The sequence below is a fragment of the Theropithecus gelada genome, chromosome 19 (genome assembly GCF_003255815.1).
Source record: "Theropithecus gelada isolate Dixy chromosome 19, Tgel_1.0, whole genome shotgun sequence".
NCBI lineage: Eukaryota > Metazoa > Chordata > Mammalia > Primates > Cercopithecidae > Theropithecus > Theropithecus gelada.
Genome location: NC_037687.1, coordinates 803,420 through 829,973, shown reverse-complemented (window position 1 = coordinate 829,973; position 26,554 = coordinate 803,420). Strand labels below are relative to the sequence as shown.

The 26,554-nt window shown below is 57.7% G+C and overlaps 2 protein-coding genes and 1 non-coding gene across 4 annotated transcripts in view; 1 reads left to right on the top strand and 2 right to left on the bottom strand.

Moving 5' to 3' along the window:
• The window catches only part of KISS1R (KISS1 receptor), a 3,910-nt gene extending 2,491 nt beyond the window's left edge, over positions 1-1,419 (bottom strand). The window contains exons 1-2 of the mRNA XM_025366693.1: positions 982-1,419; positions 65-189 (exon numbers count right to left, since the gene is read on the bottom strand). Of these exons, the coding sequence (XP_025222478.1) occupies positions 65-189; positions 982-1,225 (369 nt within the window). The 5' untranslated portion in view covers positions 1,226-1,419. The remainder of the gene's footprint in view (positions 1-64; positions 190-981) is intronic.
• Positions 1,420-5,793: 4,374 nt separating this feature from the next.
• Positions 5,794-22,610, top strand: R3HDM4 (R3H domain containing 4). Of its 2 annotated transcripts, none has more exons than XM_025366703.1 (8): positions 5,794-5,929; positions 16,528-16,682; positions 17,118-17,242; positions 17,726-17,849; positions 18,665-18,750; positions 19,124-19,209; positions 19,315-19,370; positions 21,568-22,610. In XM_025366703.1, the coding sequence occupies exons 1-8, from the start codon at positions 5,859-5,861 to the stop codon at positions 21,669-21,671; spliced, it is 807 nt and encodes a 268-aa protein (XP_025222488.1). In that variant the 5' UTR covers positions 5,794-5,858; the 3' UTR covers positions 21,672-22,610. The 2 variants fall into 2 exon arrangements, with proteins under 2 accessions (XP_025222488.1, XP_025222489.1); XM_025366704.1 differs by having other exon boundaries at positions 5,811-5,929; positions 16,591-16,682.
• Positions 22,611-26,245: 3,635 nt separating this feature from the next.
• On the bottom strand, positions 26,246-26,352 carry LOC112613633. The gene has a single exon (XR_003116964.1). It is a non-coding gene; the product is annotated as a U6 spliceosomal RNA (small nuclear RNA).
• Between the last annotated feature and the right edge of the window lie 202 nt (positions 26,353-26,554).

Genomic DNA, 26,554 nt, shown 5'->3' with positions numbered 1-26,554 from the left:
GGCCAACCCCCCCCCCCCCCCCCCCCCCCCCCCCCCCCCCCCCCCCCCCCCCCCCCCCCCGCACCTGCTGGATGTAGTTGACGAACTTGCACATGAAATCGCCGAGCACCCAGGCAGGCAGCGGGTACAGCAGCGCCGTGAAGGGGACGCAGCACAGGAGGAAGGTCACGTCTGTGGCCGCCAGGTTGGCTGCAGTGGGGACGCGCGGGTGCTGGGCGTGGGCGCCACTGGCCGCAGGAACCGCCCAGCGCTCCTGGCCCTGCCCCCTGGCCCCCACCTTGGTCCGAGTGACCAGCAGGATGGCACAGGGAGGCCCCCCGCAGCGCCCCCGGCCTCCTCAGGCAGAGAAGTTGGGGTGCCTTCTAGTAATTCCCCCTTACATCTCAAACATTACTCCTCCAGCTTGGGTTTCCTGGCCATTCCGGCAGAAATCGGTTCTGCTGGGCCCTGTCTGGGCTGGGGGAGCCTGAGCAGCAGGCCCCTGACCCTCTGAGCCTCAGTTTCCACATCTGCAAACTGGAGACTGGTGCCGGCCCAGCAGCCACCGACTGGGCTCGCAGCTGTTTGGGGTAGGGGACCCCAGGACACAAATGCATAAACAGGCTCAGAGAGCCACCAGAGCAGGGGTCGCAAACTAAGGCCCGCGGGCCAAGCCAGCCCCTCGCCCAGCCCTTTGTTCAGCCGGACACCGAGGCATCGGCCCGCGCTGCACCCGGGCAAGCCCCGCGAGTGGCCAGGTCGAGGTCTCCATGTGCCACACTCCCCACCCTCCGTCCCGCCCGGGTCCGCCCGCGCTGGAGTTTGCGACCTCTAGCCACAGGTGCAGGGACCACAGGGAAAAGACTTGGGGTGGGGGGGACCCCTGCAGGGGGCAGAGCCGGGTCTGCGAGGGCCCCGATGCGCCGTGAGAGGGCGCCCCAGGCCGCTCGGCCCTCGGAGGCCCCGGGACCGCAGCAGGTGCGGCGCAGCGCCAGCACTCACCGATGTAGAAGTTGGTCACGGTCCGCATCGGCTTGTGGCGGCAGATGACGTAGATGACCAGCGAGTTCCCCACCAGGCCCAGCAGCATCAGCGCCGCAAAGAAGAGCGGCACGAGCCAGGCGTCCACTGCCCGCGGCGCAGGGACCGGGCCGTCTGAGGCGTTGGCAGCGCAGCCCGGGCAGCCCGAGGCGTTGGCCGGCGTCCCCCAGGAGGCGTTGGGCCCCGACATAGCCACGGTGTGCATGTCCGCGCACGCCTCCTCCTCCCGGCCGCCCTCCTGGATTGCGCCCTGGCACCGCCCCGGGGACCCCTCCGCCCGGCCGCCCGCGGGTTGCGCCTGCAGAACTCAGGAAGGGGCCTTGGCTGGAGCCCGCGGGGTCCAGAGGGCAGCTGGGCTGGACTCGGCGACTCCTCTGCCAGCGCCGCTGCAGCGGAACGTTTATAGCCCGTGCCCCCCCTTGTCCTTGCCTTCCCGCCTCTCTGGCAGCCGCTCGCCACTCCCTCCCCTGCCCACACGCCCTCTGTTCACCCAGCGGCAACCCCCCTATTCCCTCCTCCCGGTGCAAGGTCTGAGTGAGAGCGCCGGAGGGGGTTGAGGGGGGGCGGAGCAGGCAGGGGGTGGGCGGTGTGGAGGCTGCTGTGGACCTGGAAGGACCGACCTTAACCCGCTGATGGTTAGTCCAGACTAGGAGCCCAACCAAGGCGCGAACCATAAGGCTTGTGAATATGGGACGGGCTTTGACCCTCCCAGGGGCTGGGGCTCCAGGTGGATGGGCCCAGGCTGGCGGGGAGGCCAGCCCTCACCGTAGACCCTGAGTGGGGATAGCTTGGGTTTGTCCCCAGGACCCTGGAGGGCCATTAAAGTTCAGGGTAGGTGAGGGACATCTCTGATCTGGCGATTTGGGACTGAATGTGTCCCACATGATTGACAAGGAGTGGCTGATATGCACCCGCAGGGACACTAGCAGCGGGAACCAGGTGGAGGGCACCTTACAAAGGCCACAGCCTTATTATTTATTATTATTATTTTTATTATTATTATTATTATTTTGAGACGCAGTTTCGCTCTGTGGCCCAGGCTGGAGTGCAGTGGCACGATCTAGGCTCACTGCAAGCTCCGCCTCCCAGGTTCACACCATTCTCCTGCCTCAGCCTCCCAAGTAGCTGGGACTACAGGCGCCCGCCACCACGCCTGGCTAATTTTTTGTATTTTTAGTAGAGACGGGGTTTCACCATGTTAGCTAGGATGATCTCGATCTCCTGACATCGTGATTCACCCGCCTCGGCCTCCCAAAGTGCTGGGATGACAGGTGTGAGCCACTGCGCCTGGCCTATTATTATCAATGAGAGAGGGTGTCCCTGTTGCCAGGCTGGCGTGCAGTGGCACACTTTCGGCTCAAAGCAACCTCTGCCTCCCAGCTCAAGTGATTCTCCTGCCTCAACCTCCCAAGTAGCTGGGACTACAGGCGTGCACCACCATGCCCAGCTAATTTTTGTACTTTTAGTAGAGACCCCGTCTCACCATGTTGGCCAGGATGGTCTCTCTCTCTTGACCTCAAATAATTCATCCGCCTCGGCCTCCCAAAGTGCTGGGATTACAGATGTGAGTCACCGAGCCCAGACTATTATTATTATTCTTGAGACAGGGTCTCCCTCTGTCACCCAGGTTGGAGTGCAGTGGTGTGATCACAGCTCACTGCAGACTCCACCTCCCGGGTTGAAGCAGTCCTCCCACCTCAGCCTCCTAAGTAGATGGGACCACTTAGTAGTTGCTGATGAGACGATGCATAATGATGACAGTCATGCATCTCTATGTCCAGCTAATATATTATTATTATTATTATTATTATTATTTGAGACAGAATTTCTTTTTGCACCGGCTGGAGTGCAATGCCACGATCTCAGCTCACTACAACCTCTGCCTCCTGGGTTCAAGCAATTCTCCTGCCTCAGCCTCCCAAGTAGCTGGGATTACAGGCACCTGCCACCATGCCCAGCTAATTTTTTGTATTTTTAGTAGAGATGGGGTTTCACCATGTTGGCCAGGCTGGTCTCGATCTCCTGAGCGCAGGTGATCCACCCACTTCGGCCTCCCAAAGTGCTGGGATTACAGGCGTGAGCCACCACGCCCGGCCCAGCTAATTTATTTTTAAATTTTTTTGTAGAGACGGGATCTCACCAGGTTGTCCAGGCTTGTCTTGAACTCCTTTGCTCAAGCAGTCCTTCTGCCTCAGCCTCCCAAAGTGCTGGGATGACAAGTATGAGCCACTCAGCCCGGTCAGCACAACCTTGACCCCATTATCCCACAGCTGGAAGTATACTTCAAGATGATATCCAGGAGGTCCCCTCAAAGTCCATCCTGCAACAGATTTCCAAGATGTTTGGTCATCATGGAGTAACACACAGCAAAGAAAAAGTTGCTGCCATTTGCGTAAAAAAGACTAAAAAGGGAGAAAAGAAATGAATAGGCCAGGCGCAGTGGCTCATGCTTGTAATTCACGTTGGGAGGCCGAGGCAGGTGGATCACTTGAGGTCAGGAGTTGGAGATCAGCCTGGCCAACATGGTGAAACCTGGTCTCTACTAAAAATACAAAAATTGGCCAGGCGCAGTGGCTCACGCCTGTAATCCCGGCACTTTGGGAGGCTGAGACGGGCGGATCACGAGGTCAGAAGATCGAGACCATCCTGGCTAACACGGTGAAACCCCGTCTCTACTAAAAATACAAAAAAGAAAAACTAGCCAGGCGTAGTGGCGGCGCCTGTAGTCCCAGCTACTCATCGGGAGGCTGAGGCAGGAGAATGGGCTGAACCCGGGAGACAGAGCTTGCAGTGAGCCGAGATCCCGCCACTGCACTCCAGCCTGGGCGACTGAGCAAGACTCCGTGTCAAAAAAAAAACAAAAAAACAAAAAATTACCCGGGCTTGGTGGCAGGCGCCTGTAATCCCAGCTACTTGGGAGACTGAGGCAGGAGAATCACTTGAGCCCAGGAGGTGGAGGTTGCAGTGAACTGAGATTGTGTAACTGCAGGCTGGGTGACAGAGCAAGACTCTCTCCAAAAAAAGAAGAAAGAAGGAGGAGGAGGAGGAGGAGGAAGAGGAAGAAGAGGAAGAAGAAGGAGAAGGAGAAAAAGAAGAAGAGGAAGAAGAAGAAAGAAGAAGAAGAAGAAGAAAAAGAAAGAGGAGGGGGAGGAGGAAGAAGGGAAGGAGAAGGAGAAGAAGAAGGAGAAGGAGAAGGAGAAGGAGAAGGAGAAGGAGAAGGAGAAGGAGAAGGAGAAGGAGAAGGAGATGACACAGGCAGGACAGGCCCCTGGAGGGAAGCCCCGGAATCCAGAATGGGAGGAAGGCCCAGGCTAAGTCTCTGCAGTTGCCTCCCTCGCTCAGGAATAAATGTTCAGGTCCATTCTTTGAGCACCTACCCTTACCCTGTGCCTGATGGATGGGGAAACCACTCATTCCCGACACCCAGCTCCCCTGCCAGTCGCTCCAGGTACATCTCCGCATTGTCCTCTTTCACCTCTTTGCACATTCATCTATAGGGATCTCACAGTATGTGCTCTTTTGGGTCCATCCATAGTTTCTCCTCCTTTTCTTTTTCCTCCTTACTCTTTATTTGTAAAGTAATCAGGTCTTTCATCCTGTGCAATTTATTTATCTTTCTCTTTTTTTGGCGGGGGGAGGGAGTTTCGCTCTTGTTGCCCAGGCTGGAGTGCAGTGGCATGATCTGGGCTAATTTTTTGTATTTTTTTTAGTAGAGACAGGGTTTCACAGTGTTAGCCAGGATGGTCTCAATCTTCTGACCTCGTGATCCGTCTGCCTTGGCCTTCCAAAGTGCTGGGATTACAGTCGTGAGCCACCGTGCCAGCCTTTTTTATTTTTTATTTTTATTTTTTTGAGACAGAGTAGAGTCTCACTCTGTTGCCTGGGCTGGGGTGCAGTGGAGCAGCTCCCTGCAACCTCTGCCTCCCAAGTTCAAGCGATTCTTGTGCCTCAGCCTCCAGAGTAGCTGGGACTACGGATGCGCACCACCATGCCCAGCTGATTTTTGCATTTTTAGTAGAGATGGGATTTTGCCACGTTGGCCAGGCTGGTCTCAAACTCCTGACCTCAAGTGATCCACTGGCTTTGGCCTCTCAAAGTGCTGGGATTACAGGTGTGAGCCACTGTGCCCGGCCTCCCTGTTGCTCTTTCTTTCTTTCTTTTTATTTTAAAGATGGGTTTTCATCATGTTGCCCAAGCTGGTCTCAGACACCTGGACTCAAGTGATCTACCGGCCTTGGCCTCCCAAAGTGCTGGGATTACAGGCGTGAGCCCTCACGTCCGCCACCAGGCCTAATTTTTGAGAAAAGTAAACTGAGGCTAAGCAGGGGAAGGGGTTGTCCAGCCGAGGCTCCAGGACTGGGAGGGGCAAGTGGAAGAAGGCTCAGACTGTTGATTTCCGCTATCCTCTGCCACCAAAAGGGACGTCCCCTCCCTCGCCACTACCCAGGCCTCAGTTACCCTCTCCGTGTCTCCTGGCCTCTCTGGGCTGGATTCCTGGCTCAGTCCGCAGCCCAGGTTCGGGACGCAGGTGTTGTGGTTGAGTTTTCGACTCCTCGCCTAGGTGTCCGTCCCCCCCGGAGCTAGATTTCTGGGTGTAGGGATCGTGGCCGGGCCCCGCCTCCCGCCTCAGTCTCCCTGTGCGTCCCCCCAGGGGCCGGATCCCCTTCCCGCGCGCCTGGGTTTCCGCGTTCGTTCCCGGCAGCCGGGAGGTGGGTGCCCCCGCCCCGCCGCGCAGCCCCAGGCCCCGCCCCTGCCCGCCTCCGGGCGCCCGTCACTTCCTGCACGGCCCGGTGAAGGCCCTGCCGGGCGGCGGCGGCGGTAGCAACAGCGTGCGAGTTATGGTCGCGCTGGAGAACCCCGAGTGCGCCCCCGAGGCGGCGGAGGGCACCGCGGGCGGGCGGCGGCTGCTGTGAGCGTGGGCGGTCGGGGCGCGGCGGGTGCAGTGGGGCTGGGATCCCTTCCCTGCGATCCTCTCCCCGCCTCCCCTCCCTCCCATTCCTTCCCCTCGTTCCCCTTCCGGGGCTTCCCGCTGTGGACCCCCAGGCTGGGGCGGGGGTCTTCATTGTTACCCAGCGGGGACACCCTCCTGGCGTGCCGGGGGCTTGCTGGGGGAGGGGATCCGGGTCCGCGTGCCCACTTATCCGTTCCGCCCCCCACTCCCTGGTCCACCTCCCCAAGTCCCGGGTCCGCCCCCCCACTCCCCTGGTCCGCAACCCCACTCCCGAGTCCGCCCCCCAACTCCCCGGTCCGCCCCCTGACCCCCCAGGTCCTCCCCCCAACTCCCCGGTCCGTGCCCCCACTCCCCGGGTCCGCCCCCCTCGCTCCTCGGGTCCGTGCCGCCCACTCCCGGGTCCGCCCCCCCACTACCCGGGTCCACGCCCCCACTACACCGGTCTGCTCCCCCACTCCCTGGTTCCGCCCCCCCACTCCCCGGGTCCGGCCCCCCACTCCCCGAGTCCACCCCCCCACGACTGCCCGGTCCCTGACCCCAATCCAGGGTCCATCCCCCCACTCCCCGGGTCTGCCCCCCTCACTCCCCTGATCCACGCCCTCACTCCCAGGTCCGTCCCCCGACTCCCCGGTCCGCTCCCTAACTCCCCGGTCCGCCCTCCCCCCAATCCCGGGCCGCACCCCCATTTCCCGGCCCCCGAGGTGCCAGCGACGGAGCCTGCCGCCAGAGGGTCGTGGGCCCCTGTCCGCGGGTCGGGGTTCACCCATGCGCTCCAGCCTGGTCCCGGCCCCACTTGCCCTCTGGGCTTGTCTGCGCCCCCTGCCTTTCCTGGCAGACCCGGCTCCTTGTTCTCCTTTGGGTAAATCCCCACAACCCTTGTGGGTTAAAACCTGGCAAGCAGGAGCCCGTTCGTCCGTCCTTCGGGGGGACCTGGAAGCGGGGCTGTCTGTGCGGGGGTCACCCGTGTGTCACCCCGGCCGGCACAGGGACCCGGGGACCCAGGGTGCACCCCTGGGGTCCGCGTTGGTGGGGGGCGAGGAGGCAGCGCGTGTTGTGTTCCTGCCTCCTCCGTGTGCAGAGGGCGCCACCTGGGCAGGTTAACGCTCCCGTGCCTCAGTTTCCCCTTCTGTAAAATGGGATAGTAAGTGGGGCCTCTTCTCCGAGTGGTGGGGGTTACCGAGCTAGCACTAGGGCAGGCCCAGCAAACGGGAGTGTACATGGTCTCATTACTAATTATCGTTAATGTTTTATTCGTTATATTAGTAGTAATAATATTTTGAGACAGAGGCTTGCTCTGTCGCCCAGGCTGGAGTGCAGTGGGGCAGTCTCAGCTCACTGCAACCTCCACCTCCCGGGTTCAAGTGATTCTCGTGCCTCAGCCTCCCGAGTAGCTGGGACTGCAGGCGCCCGCCACCGCACCCAGCTAATTTTTGTATTTTTAGTAGAAACGGGGTTTCATCATGTTGGCCAGGATGATCTTGATCTCCTGACCTCATGATCTGCCTGCCTGGGCTTCCCAAAGTTCTTGGATTACAGGCGTGAGCCATGGCGCCCGACCTTTAGTATTATTTGTATTTATTTATTTGTTTGTTTGTTTGTTTTTTGAGCCAGAGTCTCGCTCTGTCGCCCAAACTGGAGTGCAGTGGTGCAATTTCGGCTTACTGCAAGCTCTGCCTCCTGGGTTCTCGCCGTTCTCCTGCCTCAGCCTCCCGAGTAGCTGGGACTGCAGCCGCCTGCCACCACACCCGGCGAATTTTTTTTATTTTTAGTAGAGACGGGGTTTCACCGTGTTAGCCAGGATGGTCTTGATCTCTTGACCTCATGATCTGCCCACTTTGGCCTCCTAAAGTGCTGGGATTACAGGCGTGAGCCACTGCACCCGGCCTAGTATTACTGGTGATAGGTGATAGAGTATTATCTCACTCTGTCACCCAGGCTGGAGTGCAGTGGTTTGATCACCGCTCACTGCATCCTTCACCTTCCAGCTCAGGCGATCCTCCTGCCCCAGCCCCCCGAGTAGCTAGGACCACAGGTGTGCACCACCATGCCTGGCTTTTTTTTTTTTTTTTTTTTTTTATGGAGTTTCACTCTTGTTGCCCAGGCTGGAGTGCGATGGCGCAATCTCGGCCCACTGCAACCTCCACCTCCTGGGTTCAAGCAATTCTCCTCCCTCAGCCTCCCTAGTAGCTGGGATTACAGGCATGTGCCACCACACCCAGCTATTTCTCCATGTTGGTCAGGCTGGTCTTGAACTCCCGACCTCAGGTGATCCACCTGCCTCAGCCTCCCAAAGTGCTGGGATTACAGGCATGAGCCACAGCACCCACGTAATGTCTCTTCCAATGTGACCTTGAACCACCTGGAGTGGGCATTTACCCTCAAAATGGGCTCTTCCTGTGTCTTCTGTTTTTTTGGGGGGTGGGTCTTATTCTGTCGCCCAGGCTGGAGCGCAGTGGCACGATCTCCGCTCACCGCAGCCTTTGCTTCTCAGGTTCAAGGGATTCTCCTGCCTCACCTTCCTGAGTAGCTGGGATTACAGGCATGTGCCACCATACCCAGCTAATTTTAGCAGCGACAAGGTTTCACTGTGTTGGCCAGGCTGGTCTCAAACTCCTGACCTCAGGTGATCCACCTGCCTTGGCCTCCTAAAGCGCTGGGATTATAGCCCAGGTGTAGTGACTGTTGTGTAACTATGTAAATACACTCATGTTTCCGCTCTCAGCCCTCAGTAGCTGGGTGTTTACCTGCCAGCTGTGTTCTGGTGGGGGGTTGGAGACTGCTGGGGTCCGCCCCAGTCGGCCCCACCCCAGGCTGAGTCACCTCCACCCTGAGCCCTGACTTCCTGATGGACAAGTGGGTTCCTCTCTTGCTCTCTCTTGTGGGTTCCCGGGGGGAGGGGCCAGTGCTGGGAAAGGTGTTTTTTGCCCAGGGGACTGAGGGCAAAAAAAAAAAAAGTTGCCCTCTCAAAATCTGCAAGGAGTAGAATTGGGAGTGACCAGGAGGCCTGTTCCCCCAAACCCCAGCAGCTCCTCGGCTCGGGCTGCCTCCCACTCCGTGGACACACATCCTCGAGCCTTCAGGGTCCAGGAAGCCTCAGATACTCCCGCCGGGTCCTCAGTTTCCCTGTCTGTAAAGTGGTCTTGTCGAGTGGCGTGGGAAACAGAGGAAGCAGCCCCCGGGAGAAGTGTATCGACAGAAGTCTAGTTATTCATTCAACAAACAGGCAGTGAGAGCCGCTGCGGGCTGGGCACAGGCGGGGACGGGGGTGGAGGGGGAACCCCGTCTTGTTCTGTGGGCCTAGTGAACCAGTGATTAAGGAGCAAAGAAGTAAACAGGCTGGGGCCTGTTGGTTTCCAGAGCTTCCTGGTGAGGCTGATTGGGTGAGGTGGGGGGCGGGGCTGTTCCTGGGGGTGGTAAACACAGAACCGAGGATGGAATAAGCAGATGCATCGGGCAGAGACCGGGGCTCCCTGAGTTTGGGGCATTGTGCGGAGGGGCCTGTCGCTGGGCATGGGATTTTTATTTTTGAGACAGTCTCATTCTGTCGCCCAGGCTGGAGTGCAGTGGTACGATCTCGGCTCACTGCAGACTTCACCTCCTGGGTTCAAGTGATTCTCCTGCCTCAGTCTCCCGAGTAGCTGGGACCACAGGCACCCACCACCACACCCGGATAATTTCGTGTGTGTGTGTGTATTTTTAGTAGAGACAGGGGTTTCACCATGTTGGCCAGGCTGGTCTTGAACTCTTGGCCTCAAGTGATCCACCCGTCTCAGCCTCCCGAAGTGCTGGGATTAGAAGTGTGAACCACGGCACCTGGCCAGGCATGGGGGTTTTGCTGTGGTCTGCCTGTTCCTTCCATTCCTGGAGGGGCGTGTTGGTGACTCCCAGTCCCCACTGTCTACCCCAGAGGCCAGATGTTTTCTTGTTTTTGTTTGTTTTCTTGAGACAGAGTCTTGCTCTGTCACCCAGGCTGGAGTGCAGTGGTGCGATCTCAGCTTGCTGCAACCTCCACCTCCCAGGTTCAAGTGATTCTCCTGCCTCAGCCTCCCAAGTAGTAGGGACTACAGGCGCGCGCCACCACTCCTCGCTAATTTTTTTTTTTTTTTTTTGAGTTGGAGTCTCGCTCTGTCGCCCAGGCTGGAGTGCAGTGGCACCATCTCGGCTCACTGCAAGCTCCACCTCCCGAGTTCATGCCATTCTCCTGCCTCAGCCTCCCAAGTAGCTGGGACTACAGGCGCCGCCACTGCGCCCGGCTAATTTTTTGTATTTTTAATAGAGACGGGGTTTCACCGTGTTAGCCAGGATGGTCTCGATTCCCTGATCTCATGATCCGCCCGCCTCAGCCTCCCACAGTGCTGGGATTACAGGCGTGAGCCACCGCGCCTGGCAGTTTTTGTATTTTTAGAAGAGACAGGGTTTCACCATGTTGGCCAGGATGGTCTTCATCTCTTGACCACATAATCCACCCGCCTCGGCCTCCCAAAGTGCTGGGATGACACGCTTGAAGATGTTTCTTAATTTCCTGCTGGAAACTGGTTGAAGTCAGCCAGCCCCATCCGATGGTGGGACTCGATTTCCAGTGCTCAGTTCAGCGCTAGAGGCCCAGGGGAGGGTGCTGAGCCCTCAGATACCAACCAAGGAGCAGGCCCTTGTGGTGCAACGCTAGGCCCAGGGCCAGCCAGGCCTGGCCCTGGGAGGCTGGGCAGCCATGGGCTGTGCTGGAGCAGGGGAAGGACAACGCAGGTCTTTGAGGGCCTGGAGGAGAGGTCTGTGGGGCTTTGGTATGAGGGGCGGTGAGGGAAGCAGGGTGGGTAGCTCTGGGGTTCTGGGTCAGACCCAAGTTCACATCCGGCTCCTTGCATTGTCTGGATGGTGACGGGGGACGGCCCCGCCTCTCCAAGCCTCACATGCTTCATCTGTAACATGGGGTGATACCAGGCCCCTTGCTGGGAGGGCTTGAGCTATGTCACCGAGCCCCGCCCCCTCTGACTTCCCCGAGGGCTCCCCTCGGATGTGACTTCTGTTATCGGCCCTGTCCAGCTGCTGGGGTGGAGATGTAGGCCCCGGGGCTTCGTGGGGGGGCTGTTGGTGAATCGGGGGCATGGGACGGAGTGCCCCGGCCTCAGAGAGGCAGCTTTAGGCTGATCCAGCTTCAGAAACGCTGGCTCCACATGGCCCTGTGTTCCCATCAAGTGCCTGTTGGCTGCTGTGCTCTGCGCTGAGGACATAGTCCACCACCTCCTTCTCCTGCTGCCCTCTTTGCAGCAATGGGAGCTTGGGCAGTGACTTTGTGCCTCGGTTTACAAATCTGTAGAATGGGAGCCAGGCGTGGTGGCTCACGCCTGTAATCCCAGCACTTTGGGAGGCTGAGACAGGCGGATCACCAGGTCAGGAGTTCGAGACCAGCCTGGCCAACATGGTGAAACCCCGTCTCTACTAAAAATAAAAAATCAACCGGGCGTGGTGGTGGGCAGCTATAATCCCAGCTACTCAGGAGGCTGAGGCAGGAGACTCGGTTGAACCAGGGAGGTGGAGGTTGCAGTGAGCCGAGATTGCACCACTGCATTCCAGCCTGGGCGACAGAGCGAGACTCCGTCTCAAAACAAAACAAAAAAACCCCAAATCTGTATAATGAGCATCAAAGTAATAGCACTTGCCTTCCGGGGGACAGCGCAGGTGACAGGAAATGAGCCCAAAGTGGGGAAAATACTCAGTCTAGGGACACTGTTATGATCAACAGCAGTGTGGCATGGCTGAGGGGTGAGCTCCCCATCATATGAGGAAAACAAGCAAGTGGCAGCTGAGATGAGGGGAATTCATCCCAGGCCCTTTTGGCTCTGAGTTCCTCTCCCAGACCAGCTTGTTCCCACTTTTTGAGCGGGGGCTGAGGTTAAAGGTTGCAGGGTGCACCAGTCATGGTGGCTCATGCCCGTAATCCCACTACTTTGGGAGGCTGAGGCGGGCGGATCACCTGAGGTCAGGAGTTTGAGACCAGCCTGGCTAACAAGGTGAAACCCCGTCTCTACTAAAAATACAAAAATTAGCCGGGCGTGGTTGTGGCGCCTGTGGTCCCAGCTAGTCAGGAGGCTGAGACAGGAGAGTGGCGTGAACCCGGAAGGCGGAGCTCGCAGTGAGCTGAGATCGCACCACTGCACTCCAGCCTGGGCGACAGAGCGAGACTCCGTCTCAAAAAAAGGTTTCAGGGTGAAGCTTCGTAGCCGGGGTTCACACTCAGGGCTGAGATTCCAGGACCTGCACTAACACCATAGCCTGGCGAGGAGGCGGTTTCTGAGTTTCCAGGCTTGCCTGGGCTAGTGAGTTCTAATCACCTGGTCCAGGGTCGAAGGGTGACCCGTGCCCACAGGTCCCTACTGGTGGGTACTTGTGCATATGTGAGATTTTGTTCTGATGAGTTTTCGTAGATTTTTGCCGCAGTCTGTGGAGACTGTGCTGTTTACCTGCCTGTTCCCTTCCCACTTCAGACAGCCCTGGGTCTGCTCAGCTTGCTAACTTTTTTTTTGAGACAGAGTCTTACTCTCTCTCATGCTGGAGTGCAATGGCACAATCTCAGCTCTCTGCAACCTCCACCTCCTGGGTTCAAGTGATTCTCCTGCCTCAGCCTCCTGAGTAGCTAGGATTACAGGTGCCTGCCACCATGCCTGGCTAAATGTTTTCTTTTTGAGACGGAGTTTCACTCTTGTTGCCCAGGCCGGAGTGCAATGGCATGATCTTGGCTCGCTGTAACCTCCGTCTCCCGGGTTCAAGTGATTCTCTCCTGCCTCAGCCTCCCGAATAGCTGGGATTACAGGCATGCGCCACCACGCCCGGCTAGTTTTTGTATTTTTAGTAGAGATGGGGTGTCTTCATGTTGGTCAGGCTGGTTTCGAACTCCCTACCTCAGGAGATCCGCACCCCCCTCAGCTTCCCAAAGTATTGGGATTACAGGCGTGAGCCACTGTGCCCAGCCTACTTTTTTTTTTTTTTTTTTTTTTTTTGAGACCAGTTGTGGCTCTGTTGACCAGGCTGGAGTGCAGTGGCACAGTCTTGGCTCACTGCAACCTCTGCTTCCCAGGTTCAAGCGATTCTCCTGCCTCAACCTCCTGTGTAACTGGAATTACAGGTGTGTGCCACCACGTCCGGCTCATTTTTGTATTTTTAGTAGAGATGGGGTTTCACCATGTTGGCCAGGGTGGTCTCGAACTCCTGACCTCAACTGATCCACCCGCTCCGGCCTCCCAAAGTGCTGGGAACACAGGCGTGAGCCACCAAGCCTGGCCAATCAGCTTGTGTACTTTTTTTTTTTTTTTGAGACGGAGTCTCGCTCTGTCGCCCAGGCTGGAGTGCAGTGGCCGGATCCCAGCTCACTGCAAGCTCTGCCTCCCGGGTTCCCGCCATTCTCCTGCCTCAGCCTCCCGAGTAGCTGGGACTACAGGTGCCCGCCACCTCACCTGGCTAGTTTTTTGTATTTTTTAATAGAGACGGGGTTTCACCGTGTCAGCCAGGATGGTCTCGATCTCCTGATCTTGTGATCCGCCCGTCTCGGCCTCCCAAAGTGCTGGGAACACAGGCATGAGCCACCGCGCCCAGCCAATCAGCTCATGTACTTTTGATTGAGATGTAACAGCTGGTCTGTAAAGTGCCTAGACTTAAGGCTTGAGGACTCTTTACATGCGTGTGGACCCTGGCAAGCACTGGTCTCATTTCTGACCCCCTTGACTGCATTTTTTTTTTTTTTTTTTTTTTTGAGACAGAGTCTTGCTCTGTCACCCAGGCTGGAGTGCAGTGGTGCGATCTCGGCTTACCGCAGCCTCCACCTCCTGGGCTCAAGTGATGCTCCCGCCTCAGCCTCCTGAGTAGCGGGGACCACTGTGTTGCCCAGGCTGGTCTTGAACTCCTGGCCTCAAGCTATCCTTCCTCTTCGGCTTCCCAAAGCTCTGGGATTACAGGCGTGAGCCACTGCGCCCGGCTTCCCTCGAGTGAATCTTGTCTCAACTGGCCTGGAGTTTCCAAGCGTTTTCCAGTCTTTTGGGGGTTGCAGGGGTGGGGTGGGTCACTTTTAATTTTTGTGTTGGGAACTCTGGATGCTATTAGGGATTTTGGACTGTGGTCTGTCTTGGAATCACGGAATTTTATTAAGGATGGTGGTTATTTTTTAAGTGTCTCCTGTGTACCAGGCATGGCTGTGAGTGCCGGGGGTGGGGTTTACGGCCAGCCAGCAAACCCAGGCCGCCTGTGCAAAGGTCGGAGGAGGGACTGGAAATCGTGATTTGGAAGCAGGAGCAGCCAGGAGGTGCCTCTGTGGGGTTGGAACAGAATGTGCTTCGGGCGGGGTGGAGTTAGGAGATAAGGGTGGAGCCGATCCTGGTACCCCCAGACCCTGGAGTCCATGGCCAAGCCCTGTGGTATGGGGGTTTCTGAGCCCAGTGGCGCTCTGCGGCCCACGGTCTGGGGCTTGACCAAGCAAGCGTTACGGTTTTTCGTTTGGTTTTTTTTTGAGATGGAGTCTCGCTCTGTCACCCAGGCTGGAGTGCAGTGGCGCGATCTCAGCTCACTGCAAGCTCCGCCTCCCAGGTTCACGCCATTCTCCTGCCTCAGCCTCCCATGTAGCTGGGACTACAGGCGCCCGCCACCTCGCCTGGCTAATTTTTTTGTATTTTTATTTTTATTCATTTTTTATTTATTTATTTTTTTTTTGAGGCGGAGTCTCGCTCTGTCGCCCAGGCTGGAGTGCAGTGGCGTGATCTCGGCTCACTGCAAGCTCCGCCTCCCGGGTTCCCGCCATTCTCCTGCCTCAGCCTCCCAAGTAGCTGGGACTACAGGCGCCGCCACCACGCCCGGCTAATTTTTTTGTATTTTTAGTAGAGATGGGGTTTCATTGTGTTAGCCAGGATGGTCTCGATCTCCTGACCTCGCGATCCGCCCGCCTCGGCCTCCCAAAGTGCTGGGATTACAGGCGTGAGCCACCGCGCCCGTCCTGTTTGTTTTGGGACACGGTCTTGCTCTGTTGTCCAGGCTGGAGTGCGGTATTGCAGTCACAGCTCACTGCAGCCTCAAACTGCCCAGGCTCAAGGGATCCACCCACCTTGGGCTCTCAAAGTGCTGGGATTACATGAGTCCCTGCGCCCGTCCTGTGTGTTTTTCCTTGCCAGAAAAGTCCCCATCCAAGAGCCCCTCCCCCAGCCCACTTCCCAGGTGCCGGGTGGCTGCTGTGCTCGCCTACCTCGCCCCCTGCCCCCCCAACCACCGCCCGCTTCCCAGGTGGCTGCCTAATCCCCCCAGGCTGAGTGGCTGGGCCCTTGGATCCTCCGTGGGAGGCCCAGCTGTGACAGCTAATCCATCTCCACAATTAATGCCATTTGCTCTGGCCAGGCCGATTAGCTCTGGGGGGGCCGCTCCAGCCCCCCTCTCATCCTGGCCCAGGGGACGGGGGACATTAAGGGAGAGGTGGGGGGGCCCAGGCATCACCTGAGTTTCTGGGGCTGTTTTCTGGCTCCTCTTCTGCTGGGGGTGGGGGATGTGGATAAAATCAAGTGTCTTGACTCTGTTTCTGAAGGAGGCAGTTCACATCCCAAAGGCTGTGGGCCTTGCTGGCTTAGACCCAACACCTCGCACACTGGGGTCACCGGTGGACGGCAGCTTTTCTTGGTCATTTACCTGCTGTGTGACTTTGGGCGAGTGTCTTCACTTTTCTGAGCCTCAGTTTACTAATCTGTCATCACAGGTTTTTTTGTTTTGTTTTGTATTTTTTGGATACAGGGTCTCACTCTGTCGCCCAGGCTGGAGTACAGTGGCGTGATCTCAGCTCACTGCAACCTCTGCCTCCTGGGTTCAAGTGATTCTCTCACCTCAGCCTCCTGAGTAGCTGGGATTACAGACGCCGCCACCACCCCTGGTTAATTTTTGTATTTTTTTGGTAGAGACGGGGTTTCACTGTGTTGGCCAGGCTGGTCTGGAACTCCTGACCTCAAGTGATCCGCCCACCTCGGCCTCCCAAAGTGCTGGGATCCCAGGCATGAGCCAATGTGCCTGACCTAATTTTTTTTTTTTTTGGACAGAGTCTTGCTCTGCTGCCCAGGCTGGAGTGCAGTGGTGCCATAACGCCAACCTCGACCTCCTGGACTTAAGTGATCCTCCTGCCTCAGGCCCGAGTAGCTGGGACTACAGGCATGTACCAGCACACTGGTTAATTTTTAAATTATTATTATTATTTTGTAGAGACAGAAAAAAAATAGTTTTATTTTTGTTCACAGTCTCGCTATGTTGCTCAGGCTGGTCTTGAACTCCTGAGCTCAAGCGATCCGCCGGCCTCAGCCTCCCACAGTGCTGGGATCACAGGCGTGAGCCACCCCACCTGACGCGTCACCACAATTGTATCTGCCTCCTGGGTGACATGAGGATGAAACAAAATAGGATTTTAAGGGCTCAGGACTCCACACACCGTAGGGGTGAGCTCTCCATCGCTGGGAGAAACTAAGCGGGCTATGGCTGTGGTAGGGCTCTTCTCGGAGATCCTGGCTGACCTTGACCCTGAGGACCACCCCTGCCCCGGCCCACAGGCCCCTGCCCGGCTGCCTGCCTGCCCTAGCCAGCTGCCAGGTGAAGAGACTCTCGGCTTCCAGGCGGAAACAGCACTTCATCAACCAAGCCGTGCGGAACTCAGACCTCGTGCCCAAGGCCAAGGGCCGGAAGAGCCTCCAGCGCCTGGAGAACAGTGAGCAGCGGTTGGGAGGCGCCTCTTGGGGGCTTCTGGGCCTTGTGGAATGGCGTGCATGTTGGTGTTATCTGATACCCCTCCCATGAGCTGGGCCTGGGCAGGGCTGGGGACCCAAAGAGGTGTCAGCTGTAGGCCAGGGGACCGTATATAAATAGAGCCAGACACAGGTGCCCCCTGGACTCTTGGATCAGGGCTGGGTGGGAGGGCGCCCCGGGCATTGGAGCGGGGGCTTTAAAGGATATGTAGGAGTTTGACAAGCCAGAACCTGGACTCTTTCTAGCTGGTTTCTGTACCTTCTGGGGAAGACAGTCGGAGCATGGAGGTGGGGAGGCTGAGATGATAGAGAGGGAAGAAGGCTAGTTATTGGGTCCCCATGGTGCCTGGAGGTCCCCGAATGCCGCCCCGGCCCAGACAGCATCTGTTTCCACCTAGCCCAGTACCTCCTGACCCTGCTGGAGACAGACGGGAGCCCACCTGGCCTGGACGATGGGGACTTGGCACCCCCTGCATCACCGGGCATCTTTGCCGAGGCCTGCAACAATGCCACATACGTGGAGGTGCGGCCCCCGACCCCCTCGCTCCCTCCACGCGGGGACCCCGGCAGCTCATTGGTTCTCCTACGGCCAGGCCATCGCCTGTGCCCGTTCCCCCTCCAGGAGCACCCGCCCACTTCTGGTCTCCTAATGAAGGCCCCTCTGTCTCCTTCGGGATCCCCAGATCAGGCCAGAATCCCCACCCCACCCCTGGAACCTTCGAGCTCCTGGATTCATCTGCCCAACACGTTTGGGAACCCTCCATCGATTGCGGGAGCGTTTCACCTCAATCCCCCCCAGCCCGAGACAGCTGGGCCCATTCCGGCTCCTCGCTTCCCTGCGCTCAGCTCAGGGCCCAACACAAGCATTAGCCCCTCAGTGGACAGAGGTGACCGCAGGAGCACGTCCACGTGCTTGGCGGCCTTCTGTGCCCATTTGCCCGGGGATGTCAGCCGTCAGCCCAGCTTGGTGTCCCCTGGCAAGCCTGCCTCCCTGCCTCTCTTCCAGGTCTGGAACGATTTCATGAACCGCTCCGGGGAGGAGCAGGAGCGGGTTCTTCGCTACCTGGAGGATGAGGGCAGGAGCAAGACGCGGAGGAGAGGCCCTGGCCGTGGGGAGGACCGCAGGAGAGGTGCGGCCAGGCTGGGGCGGTTGTGGGTGGGGCCAGGACATGGGATGGGGCGGGGCCTGGGGTGGGTGGGGCCGGGAGGGGGGCAGGATATGGATGGGGTGTGGGCGGGGCCTGGGGTGGTTTGGACCTAGTGTGTGGGTGGGGCCAGGGTACGGATGGGGGCGGGGCTTGGGGTGGGTGGGGCTGGGATGGGGGCAGGATACAGATGGGGTGTGGGCGGGGCCTGGGGTGGGTTGGACCTAGTGTGTGGGTGGGGCCAGGGTATGGATGGGGCGGGGCCTGGGGTGGGTGGGGCTGGGATGGGGGCAGGATACGGATGGGGTGTGGGCGGGGCCTGGGGTGGGTAGGACCTAGTGTGTGGGTGGGGCCAGAGTATGGATACGAACAGGGCAATGGGGTGCGAGGGGCCAGGATGGCGGGGGTAGGATATGGATAGGGTGGCACATGGGGTGGGTGTGGCCAGGATGCGGGGGCAGGATCTGGATGGCAGTGGGTAGGGGTGGGGCCTGGAGATGGATGGGGGTGGGGCTGGCTGGCTTGTGTGGGCCTGGAGTGGGTGGGGCCTCACGTACAGCTGGGGCAGACATACAGGTGAGGGTAGGGCGAGCTGGATGGGTTGGGGTCAGGGCCTCGTGTGGCTACGTAGGGCCTGCTGGCTGTCTGCGTGGGGCCACAGTATCGGTGAAGGTGTGGTTTGGTGGACAGGAGAGGCCAAGGCACAGATCGGCGTGGTCTTCCTCGGGTGGGCGTGGTCTGGCAGGTGGGCAGGGCCAGAACGAGCGCCCCAAGACTGCCCCGTTCCCCCACTACTGCAGAGGACCCCGCCTTTACGCCCCGTGAGTGCTTCCAGCGCATCAGCCGGCGTCTGCGAGCCGTCCTCAAGCGCAGCCGCATCCCCATGGTGAGTGCCGGAGTGCCGGGCCTTGCCTTTCTACCCGCGTGGTCTTTTTTGAAGACCCGTTTCCCAGGCACAGGTTGTCACCCGGTGCAGGTCGTGTCAGGGGAAACAGGGCAGGATACAGGCAACCGGACCAGGGCGCTAGATAGGAGGGCGGGGGCAATGAAGGCGGGCACTGCGTGGTGTGTAGGAGTTCCCTCCGCAGAAGGCACAGGCAGGAGGTGGCATGGTGGCCTCAGAGACAGTTAAGGAGCCTCACGTGGTGGATCAGAGGTCATGTTCGAGCCCAGCACTGTGGGCTCCTGGGAGGTCTGGACCTCCCTGGCCCCCACCCGAAGGCCCCGCAGTGCCCTAACCACTGGGCCACCCTCCCCAGGAAACGCTGGAGACCTGGGAGGAGCGGCTGCTTCGGTTCTTCTCCGTGTCCCCCCAGGCCGTGTACACAGCCATGCTGGACAACAGGTAAGGGGGCGTGGCCAGGTGGGCAGACCCTCCCAGGCTGCGGCCAGGTGGGCGGACACCCCATGCTGCGGCCCCTGCACGGTGCTCACTGCCCGTTTCCCACAGCTTTGAGAGGCTCCTGCTGCACGCCGTCTGCCAGTACATGGACCTCATCTCGGCCAGTAAGCGCCAGTGGCCCCCAAGACCCCAAGTTGGCCCGCAGCTCAACCTGGGAAGATGGCCAGGGTCCCAGGGTCCTGGTTCCTCAGAGTGGGGCTTGGTGGGGAGGTGGGGAAGGGGGCTGGAGTGGGGACGCTGCGAACTCAAGGGTGGCAGTGGGACCCTGCCTTGAATTCACCAGAAGCTCCCTGCGTATCTGGCCCCACGCAGGGGACTGCAGACACGACCAGGCTGCTGGACGCAGACACCCCTCCATCTACATCTTCGGGGCCTGGGGTAGGGGTGATGAAGCCTGGCTTTGAGGGACCTCGCAGAGCCAGAGATAAGATGGGAGGGCACAGTGTCTGGAAGGTTTGCATTTAGTCCTGGGGCCTCCCCTATACCATACATGGGACCTCAGGCGATACCCCCTACTGGCCCCTGGGTTCCACTTTTCCAATGAGGCACGGTCTCAGAACTCACCCTAGTGAGGGTCTGTGCAGGCGCCTGCTGGCCCCAGGCACCCCGCCTGGTCCTGAGCCTCTCACACCTGTCTCTGCCACCCGCCTGGAGTTGCTGAGGTGACGGTTTCCATGGCAACCTGACGATGCCTCCCCCTGTTCTCTCTGTGGGAGATGCAGCCCCCATGCCTGCCTCTGTTCAGAACATCGGGCCTTGGCTGGGGGTGCGGGGCTTGGAGCTTGGTGGGTGTGGAGCTGTGGTCCTGACGCAGAAGAGGAGGGTCCCAGCAAGATGGGGAGTAGAGGATGGGGGTCCCAGGCAAAGGGGACTGCTGAGGCACGGAGCTCACATGGGACATGGCTTGTTTTTGTTGTTTGTGTTGGTTGGTTTTTTTGGTTTTTTTTTGAGACAGAGTCTCACTCTGTTGCCCAGGCTAGAGTGCAGTGGCGTGATCTTTGCCCACTGCAACCTCCACCTCTGGGTTCAAGCAGTTCTCCTGCCTCAGCCTCCTGAGTAGCTGGGATCACAGGTGCACACCACCACGCCCGGCTAATTTTTTTTTTTTTTTTTTTTTTTTTTTTTGAGACGGAGTCTCGCTCTGTCGCCCGGGCTGGAGTGCAGTGGCCGGATCTCAGTTCACTGCAAGCTCCGCCTCCTGGGTTCACACCATTCTCCTGCCTCAGCCTCCTGAGTAGCTGAGACTACAGGCGCCCGCCACCTCGCCCGGCTAGTTTTTTGTATTTTTAGTAGAGATGGGGTTTCACCATGTTGGCCAGGATGGTCTCTCTCCTGACCTCGTGATCTGCCCTCCTCGGCCTCCCAAAGTGCTGGGATTACAGGCTTGAGCCACCGTGCCCGGACAATTTTGTATTTTTAGTAAAGACAGGGTTTCTTTTTTTTTTTTTTTTCTCCAGAGTCTTGCTCTGTTGCCCAGGCTGGAGTGCGGTGGCGCAATCTCGGCTCATTGCAAGATCCGCTTCTCGGGTTCACGCCATTTTCCTGCCTCAGCCTCCCGAGTAGCTGGGACTACAGGCGCCTGCCACCACGCCCGGCTAGTTTTTTGTATTTTTAGTAGAGATGGGGTTCACCGTGTTAGCCAGGATGGTCTCGATCTCCTGACCTCGTGATCCACCCGCCTCGGCCTCCCAAAGTGCTGGGATTACAGGCTTGAGCCACCGTGCCCAGCCCTAGAGACGGGGTTTCACCATGTTAGTCAGGCTGATCTCGAACTTCTGACCTCAGATGATCTACCTGCCTTGGCCTCCCACAGTGCTGGGATTACAGGCGTGAGCCACTGCGCCTGGCCAGGTCATTCATTTTTTTCAGTGAGGGGGAGATGGGGAAGGGGAGGCTGGTGGGAGCTGGACCACTCAGGGCCTGGGTGCCTCAAAGCCACCTCTGCAGGGCAGGGAGCCTGCGGGGAGGCCGCACACTCCGCCAGGCAGGTGTGTGAGTGGCCATATGGCCTCAGGCCCGGTGTTTTTCAGGGTCCTCATCCCCACAGTGGAATGAGTGACAGTGGAGAGTGGGATGGGTCCGATGAGAACGCTCCTCTAGGGAGGCTTAGATGTTCTTGTGAGTCAGGCTCCAGGACCCCGGGGGCTCGGGGCCAGCCAGGCCGCAGTGACCAGCACACACCAGCTGGCGGTGACCTCCCGGGGAAGAAATGAGGGCGGAGGGCGGTCCGGGTCCGAGGCACCTCTACCTGCCTCGGCTCCCGAATTCCTCCCATTCTTGTCCCGTCGGTTTCTTCTGCAGGTGCCGACCTGGAGGGGAAGCGGCAGATGAAGGTCAGTAATCGGCACCTGGATTTCCTGCCTCCAGGGCTGCTCCTGTCCGCCTACCTGGAGCAGCACAGCTGATGGTGGCCCCGCGGAGACCCCGCCGCTGCCTCGCCCAGCCACCAAGTCCTCTGATACCTTCGGCTGAAATATCTTTCATATTTTTAGAATTGGTCCGTGGAAACCTTTTTCGCTTGGGGTGGTCTCTCTCACTCTGCCCCCTCCTCATGCAGCTCTTGGCAGTCAACAGACGCTGGCGGCTGGGGCTGCCCATGCCATCCCAGCTCCAAGCTTCCCGCTCTGGGACTTGTATTTGGGTGGAGAGACCTGATCTGGGCATGTTCTGTTTCTTCATCGTTTAGCTTTTCTGGCCCAGTCTGAAGCTCAAGTGAGGAGGGCGAGGCTGGGTTTTTATCACTTTTAATGAATTTGGTGTGATTTGTTGTAGATTTTTAAATTTCCCTTTTGGAGAGAAAAACCAAAAAAACTCGTCCCCACTGGTAAAGCATGGGTCTTGGTCCAAGCCCCTGCTCAGCCCCTCCCAGTTTTTAGCTTGAATGAGGGTGGGGTCTCTGGGACCCTGCCCCTCATGCCAGATGCATCTTGTGTTGTGTGTGTGTGTGCGCGCGCACGTATGCCCTGAGACCCAGGACAGAAGCTGCAGTCCTAAGAGCTGGTTTTATCCTCGCCATTCTGCGTGCCCTCCCCCACACCGCCTGTGTCAGGGCTCAGGGTTGCCTGCTTTATACGAGCCCCCCTCCTTTCCTCCCCTCCTTCATACTGGGGGTCCAGGACTTCCAGCCAGAAGCCTCTGCCCTTGCACTACTTTGTCTGTCCCCCCGTCCCGTGTCCCCCGTCCCACAGCCTGGCACCTGCCTGATAGCTCCTGTGTCCCCATGCTGGTCCTCCTGGCCCAGGCTGCAGGAGCCAGCCTGGGGAGGCCTCCTACCCCCTCGCTGCGTGTGGGTAATTGTGTTTTGGGGGAAAGTGGGCAATTTAATAAATTTCTGGTGCTCTGGCCTCGGGGTGTGCGAGTTTTTCTTCGGGACAGGGCCGGGCGCTCAGTAGGTCCTGGCCACCAAGGGCTGCAGGTGCCTCCCTAGCTCCTCCGCCCTCGGGTGCCTGGGTTCAAATCCCGTTTCTGCCACACGCCTGCCGTGTGACCTTGGGTGAGTGGCTCGTATGAGTGCCTTGGGGCCCCTGTAATGGAGGGTATCACACAGGGGGCTTGAAACGACAGAAGGCCAGCGAGTCGCTCACGCCTGTGATCCCAGCACCTTGGGAGGCCAAGGCAGGAGGATCGCTTGAGCCCAGGAGTTTGAAACCAGCCAGGGTAACATAGCAAGACCCTGTGTCTACAAAACATGAGAGAAATTAGCAGGGTTGGCCGGGTGCGGTGGCTCACACCTGTAATCCCAGCACTTCGGGGACACCGAGGCGGGTGGATCACGAGGTCAGGAGTTCAAGAGCACCCCGACCAACATGGAGAAACTCCTTCTCTACTAAAAATGCAAAATTAACCGGGCGTGGTGGCGTGAGCGTGTAATGCCAGCTACTCAGGAGGCTGAGGCAGGAGAATCCCTTGAACCCAGGAGGTGGAGGCTGCAGTGAGCTGAGATCACACCATTGCACTCCAGCCTGGGCAACAAGAGCAAAACTCTGTCACAAAAAAAAAAAAAAAAAAATTAGCAGGGTGTGGTGTGTGCCTGTAGTCCCAGCTACTTGGGAGGCTGAGGTGGGAGGATCACTTGAGTCTGGGAGGCTGAGACTGTGCCGCTGCACTTCAGACTAGGTACGGAGGAAGACCCTATGTCAAAGAAAAACAAATGGGAGGCCGGGCGCGGTGGCTCAAGCCTGTAATCCCAGCACTTTGGGAGGCCGAGACGGGCGGATCACGAGGTCAGGAGATCGAGACCATCCTGGCTAACACGGTGAAACCTCGTCTCTACTAAAAATACAGAAATCATTAGCCGGGCGAGGTGGCGGCGCCTGTAGTCCCAGCTACTCGGGAGGCTGAGGCAGGAGGATGGCGTGAACCCAGGAGGCGGAGCTTGCAGTGAGCCGATCGCGCCACTGCAGTCCAGCCTGGGCAACAGAGCAAGACTCCGTCTCAAAAAAAAAAAAAAGAAAAACAAAAGGGAACTCTGCCCTCTCACAGTGCTGGAGGTGGAAGCCTGAGGTGAAGGTGTCTGCAGGGCAGTGCTCCCTCCGGAGTCTCGAGGGGAGGAGCCTTCCTGCCTCTCCTGGTTTCTGGGGACTTCGTGTGTCCATGGCTTGTGGCCACATTACTGCGGTCTCGTCTCCAAGTGGCCATTTTCCCTGTGTGTTATGTCTTGTCTTGACATTGTCCTTCCCTCACGTGTCTGTGCCCAAATATCCCTCTCGATCACCCCCGTCATTGAGTTAGGCCCACGCTAATCACCTCCGTTTAACCTGATTACCTCTGGAAAGACCCTGTTTTCAAATAAGGTCACATTCTGAGTTCAACCTCTTTTTTTTTCTTTTTTTTTTTGAGACGGTGTCTCGCTCTGTCGCCCAGGCTGGAGTGCAGTGGCAAGATCTCAGCTCACTGCAAGCTCCGCCTCCCGGGTTCGCGCCATTCTCCTGCCTCAGCCTCTGGAGTAGCTGGGACTACAGGCGCCCGCCACCACGCCGGGCTAATTTTGTATATTTTTTAGTACAGACAGAGTTTCATCATGTTAGCCAGGATGGTCTTGATCTCCTGACCTCATGATCTGCCCACCTAGGCCTCCCAAAGTGCTGGGATTACAGGCATGAGCCAACACACCCGGCCTTTTGTTTGTTTATTTTTTTTAGACAGGGTCTGGCTCTGTTGCCCTGGCTGGAGCGGAGTGGAGCAATCCCAGCTCACTGCAGCCTCGACCTCCCGGACTCAAGTGATTCTCCCACTTTTGCCTCCCGAGTAACTGGGCCTACAAGTGTGCATCACCCCACCTGGCTATTTTGCTCTGTGGCCCAGGCTGGAGCGCAGTGGTGCGATCTCAGCTCAGTGCAACCTCCACCTCCTGGGTTCAAGTGATTCTCCTGCCTCAGCCTCCCAAATAGCTGGGACTACAGGCATGTGTCACTATGCCCAGCTAATTTTTTTTGTATTTTTAGTAGAGATGGGGTTTCACCACGTTGGCCAGACTGGCATCGAACTCCTGTTCTCAGGTGATCCGCCTGCCGCAGCCTCCCAAAGTTCAGGGATTACAGGCCTGAGCCACCTCGCCCAGCGCTCCCCCTCCCCAGCCCCATTAATTTTTAATTTTTTTGTAGAGACCCGGTCTGGCTACGTTTTCCAGGCTGGTCTCGAACTCAAGCTGTCCTCCGACCTCGTCTTCCCAAAGTTCTGGGATTACAGGTGTGCGCCACCACACCTGGGCCCCTGAGAACGCTAAACCCCTCCCTGCTGCCTGGGAATGGGGATTTTCTGTAAGGTCACTGTGTGGCCCTCTTGGGGAACTGAACCCTGATCCAGAAAAAAGACTGATATTTGGGCGATTGTTAACTTGTAATTTTAGAACAGTTTTATATTTGCAGAATTCTTGCAAAAATCATGCAGTGAGGCTGCGGTGGCTCACGCCTATAATCCCAGCACTTTGGGAGGCCAGGGTGGCAGGACAACTTGAGAGATGGAGTTTGAGATCAGCCTGGGCAACATAGTGAGACCCCATCTCTATTAAAATTTTAAAAAACAGGCCGGGCGCAGTGGCTCACGCCTGTAATCCCAGCACTTTGGGAGACTGAGGCAGGCAGATCACGAGGTCAAGAGATTGAGACCATTCTGGCCAACATGGTGAAACCCTGTCTCTACTAAAAATACAAGAATTAGTTGGGCGTGGTGGTGCGTGCCTGTAGTGCCAGTTACTCGGGAGGCTGAGGCAGGAGAATCGCTTGAGCCTGGAAGGCAGAGGTTGCAGTGAGCCAAGATCGCGCTACTGCACTCCAGCCTGGGCCACAGAGCGAAATCCTGTCTCAAAAAAAAATAAAAATAAAAACGGAAGAGCACAACATCCATTGCATTAAACTGGCTTTTGGAGGAGGAGGTGGGAATGGGGTTGGAAGTAGGAATACTCAACGGGGTCCGTGACTTCGCTTACAGGAGCCTCAGTTTCCCCACTCTTGGACATTAGAAAATGGAAGAGGGGGAGGGATGGCATTGGGAGTTATACCTGATGTAAATGACGAGTTGATGGGTGCTGACGAGTTGATGGGTGCAGCACGCCAACATGGCACAAGTATACATATGTAACAAACCTGCACGTTATGCACATGTACCCCAGAACTTAAAGCATAATAAAAATAAATAAATTAATTAATAAAAAAAAAAAAAAGAAAGAAAATGGAAGAAAGCCTGGGCAAGGGGGCTCACGCTTGTAATCCCAGCACTCTGAGAGGCCGAGACGGGCGGATCAGGAGGTCAGGAGATCGAGACCACCCTGGCCAACGTGGTGAAACCCCGTCTCTACCAAAAATACAAAAATTAGCCGGGCGTGGTGGCGGGCGCCTGTAATCCCAGTTACTCGGGAGGCTGAGGCAGGAGGATTGCTTGAACCCAGGAGGCGGAGGTTACAACGAGCCAAGATCGCGCCATTGCACTCCAGCCTGGGCAACAGCGCGAGACTCTGTCTTGGGGGGAAGAAATAAAGGACAAAAATATGGAACGCTTCACGAATTTGCGTGTCATCCTTGCGCAGGGGCCATGCTAATCTTCTCTGTATCGTTCCAATTTTAGTATATGTGCTGCCGAAGCGAGCACGACACGTTGGTCCTACCACCAGCTATTTATAGTCCCCGGAGAAAATTTCTGTTCACATAGGGCGACTTGCCTCCACTGCTTTAGAGATTCAACCTCTATTTGTATTCGTCCAATGTGTCACGCAACTAACGCAGTTACTAACTGGAGTTGAGAAAGTGCTCGTTATTCTACCAAATATAGCTACGGTGGCTGCTGGGAATTA

What these genes read in the sequence shown, in the direction of transcription:
- R3HDM4 (XM_025366703.1), top strand. Translation starts at nt 5,859, where the DNA reads ATGGTCGCGCTGGAGAACCCCGAGTGCGCCCCCGAGGCGGCGGAGGGC. An exon ending in AGCGCAGCCGCATCCCCATG is followed by an intron (nt 18,751 to 19,123) that starts GTGAGTGCCGGA and finishes CACCCTCCCCAG; the next exon opens with GAAACGCTGGAGACCTGGGA. An exon ending in ACAGCCATGCTGGACAACAG is followed by an intron (nt 19,210 to 19,314) that starts GTAAGGGGGCGT and finishes CGTTTCCCACAG; the next exon opens with CTTTGAGAGGCTCCTGCTGC.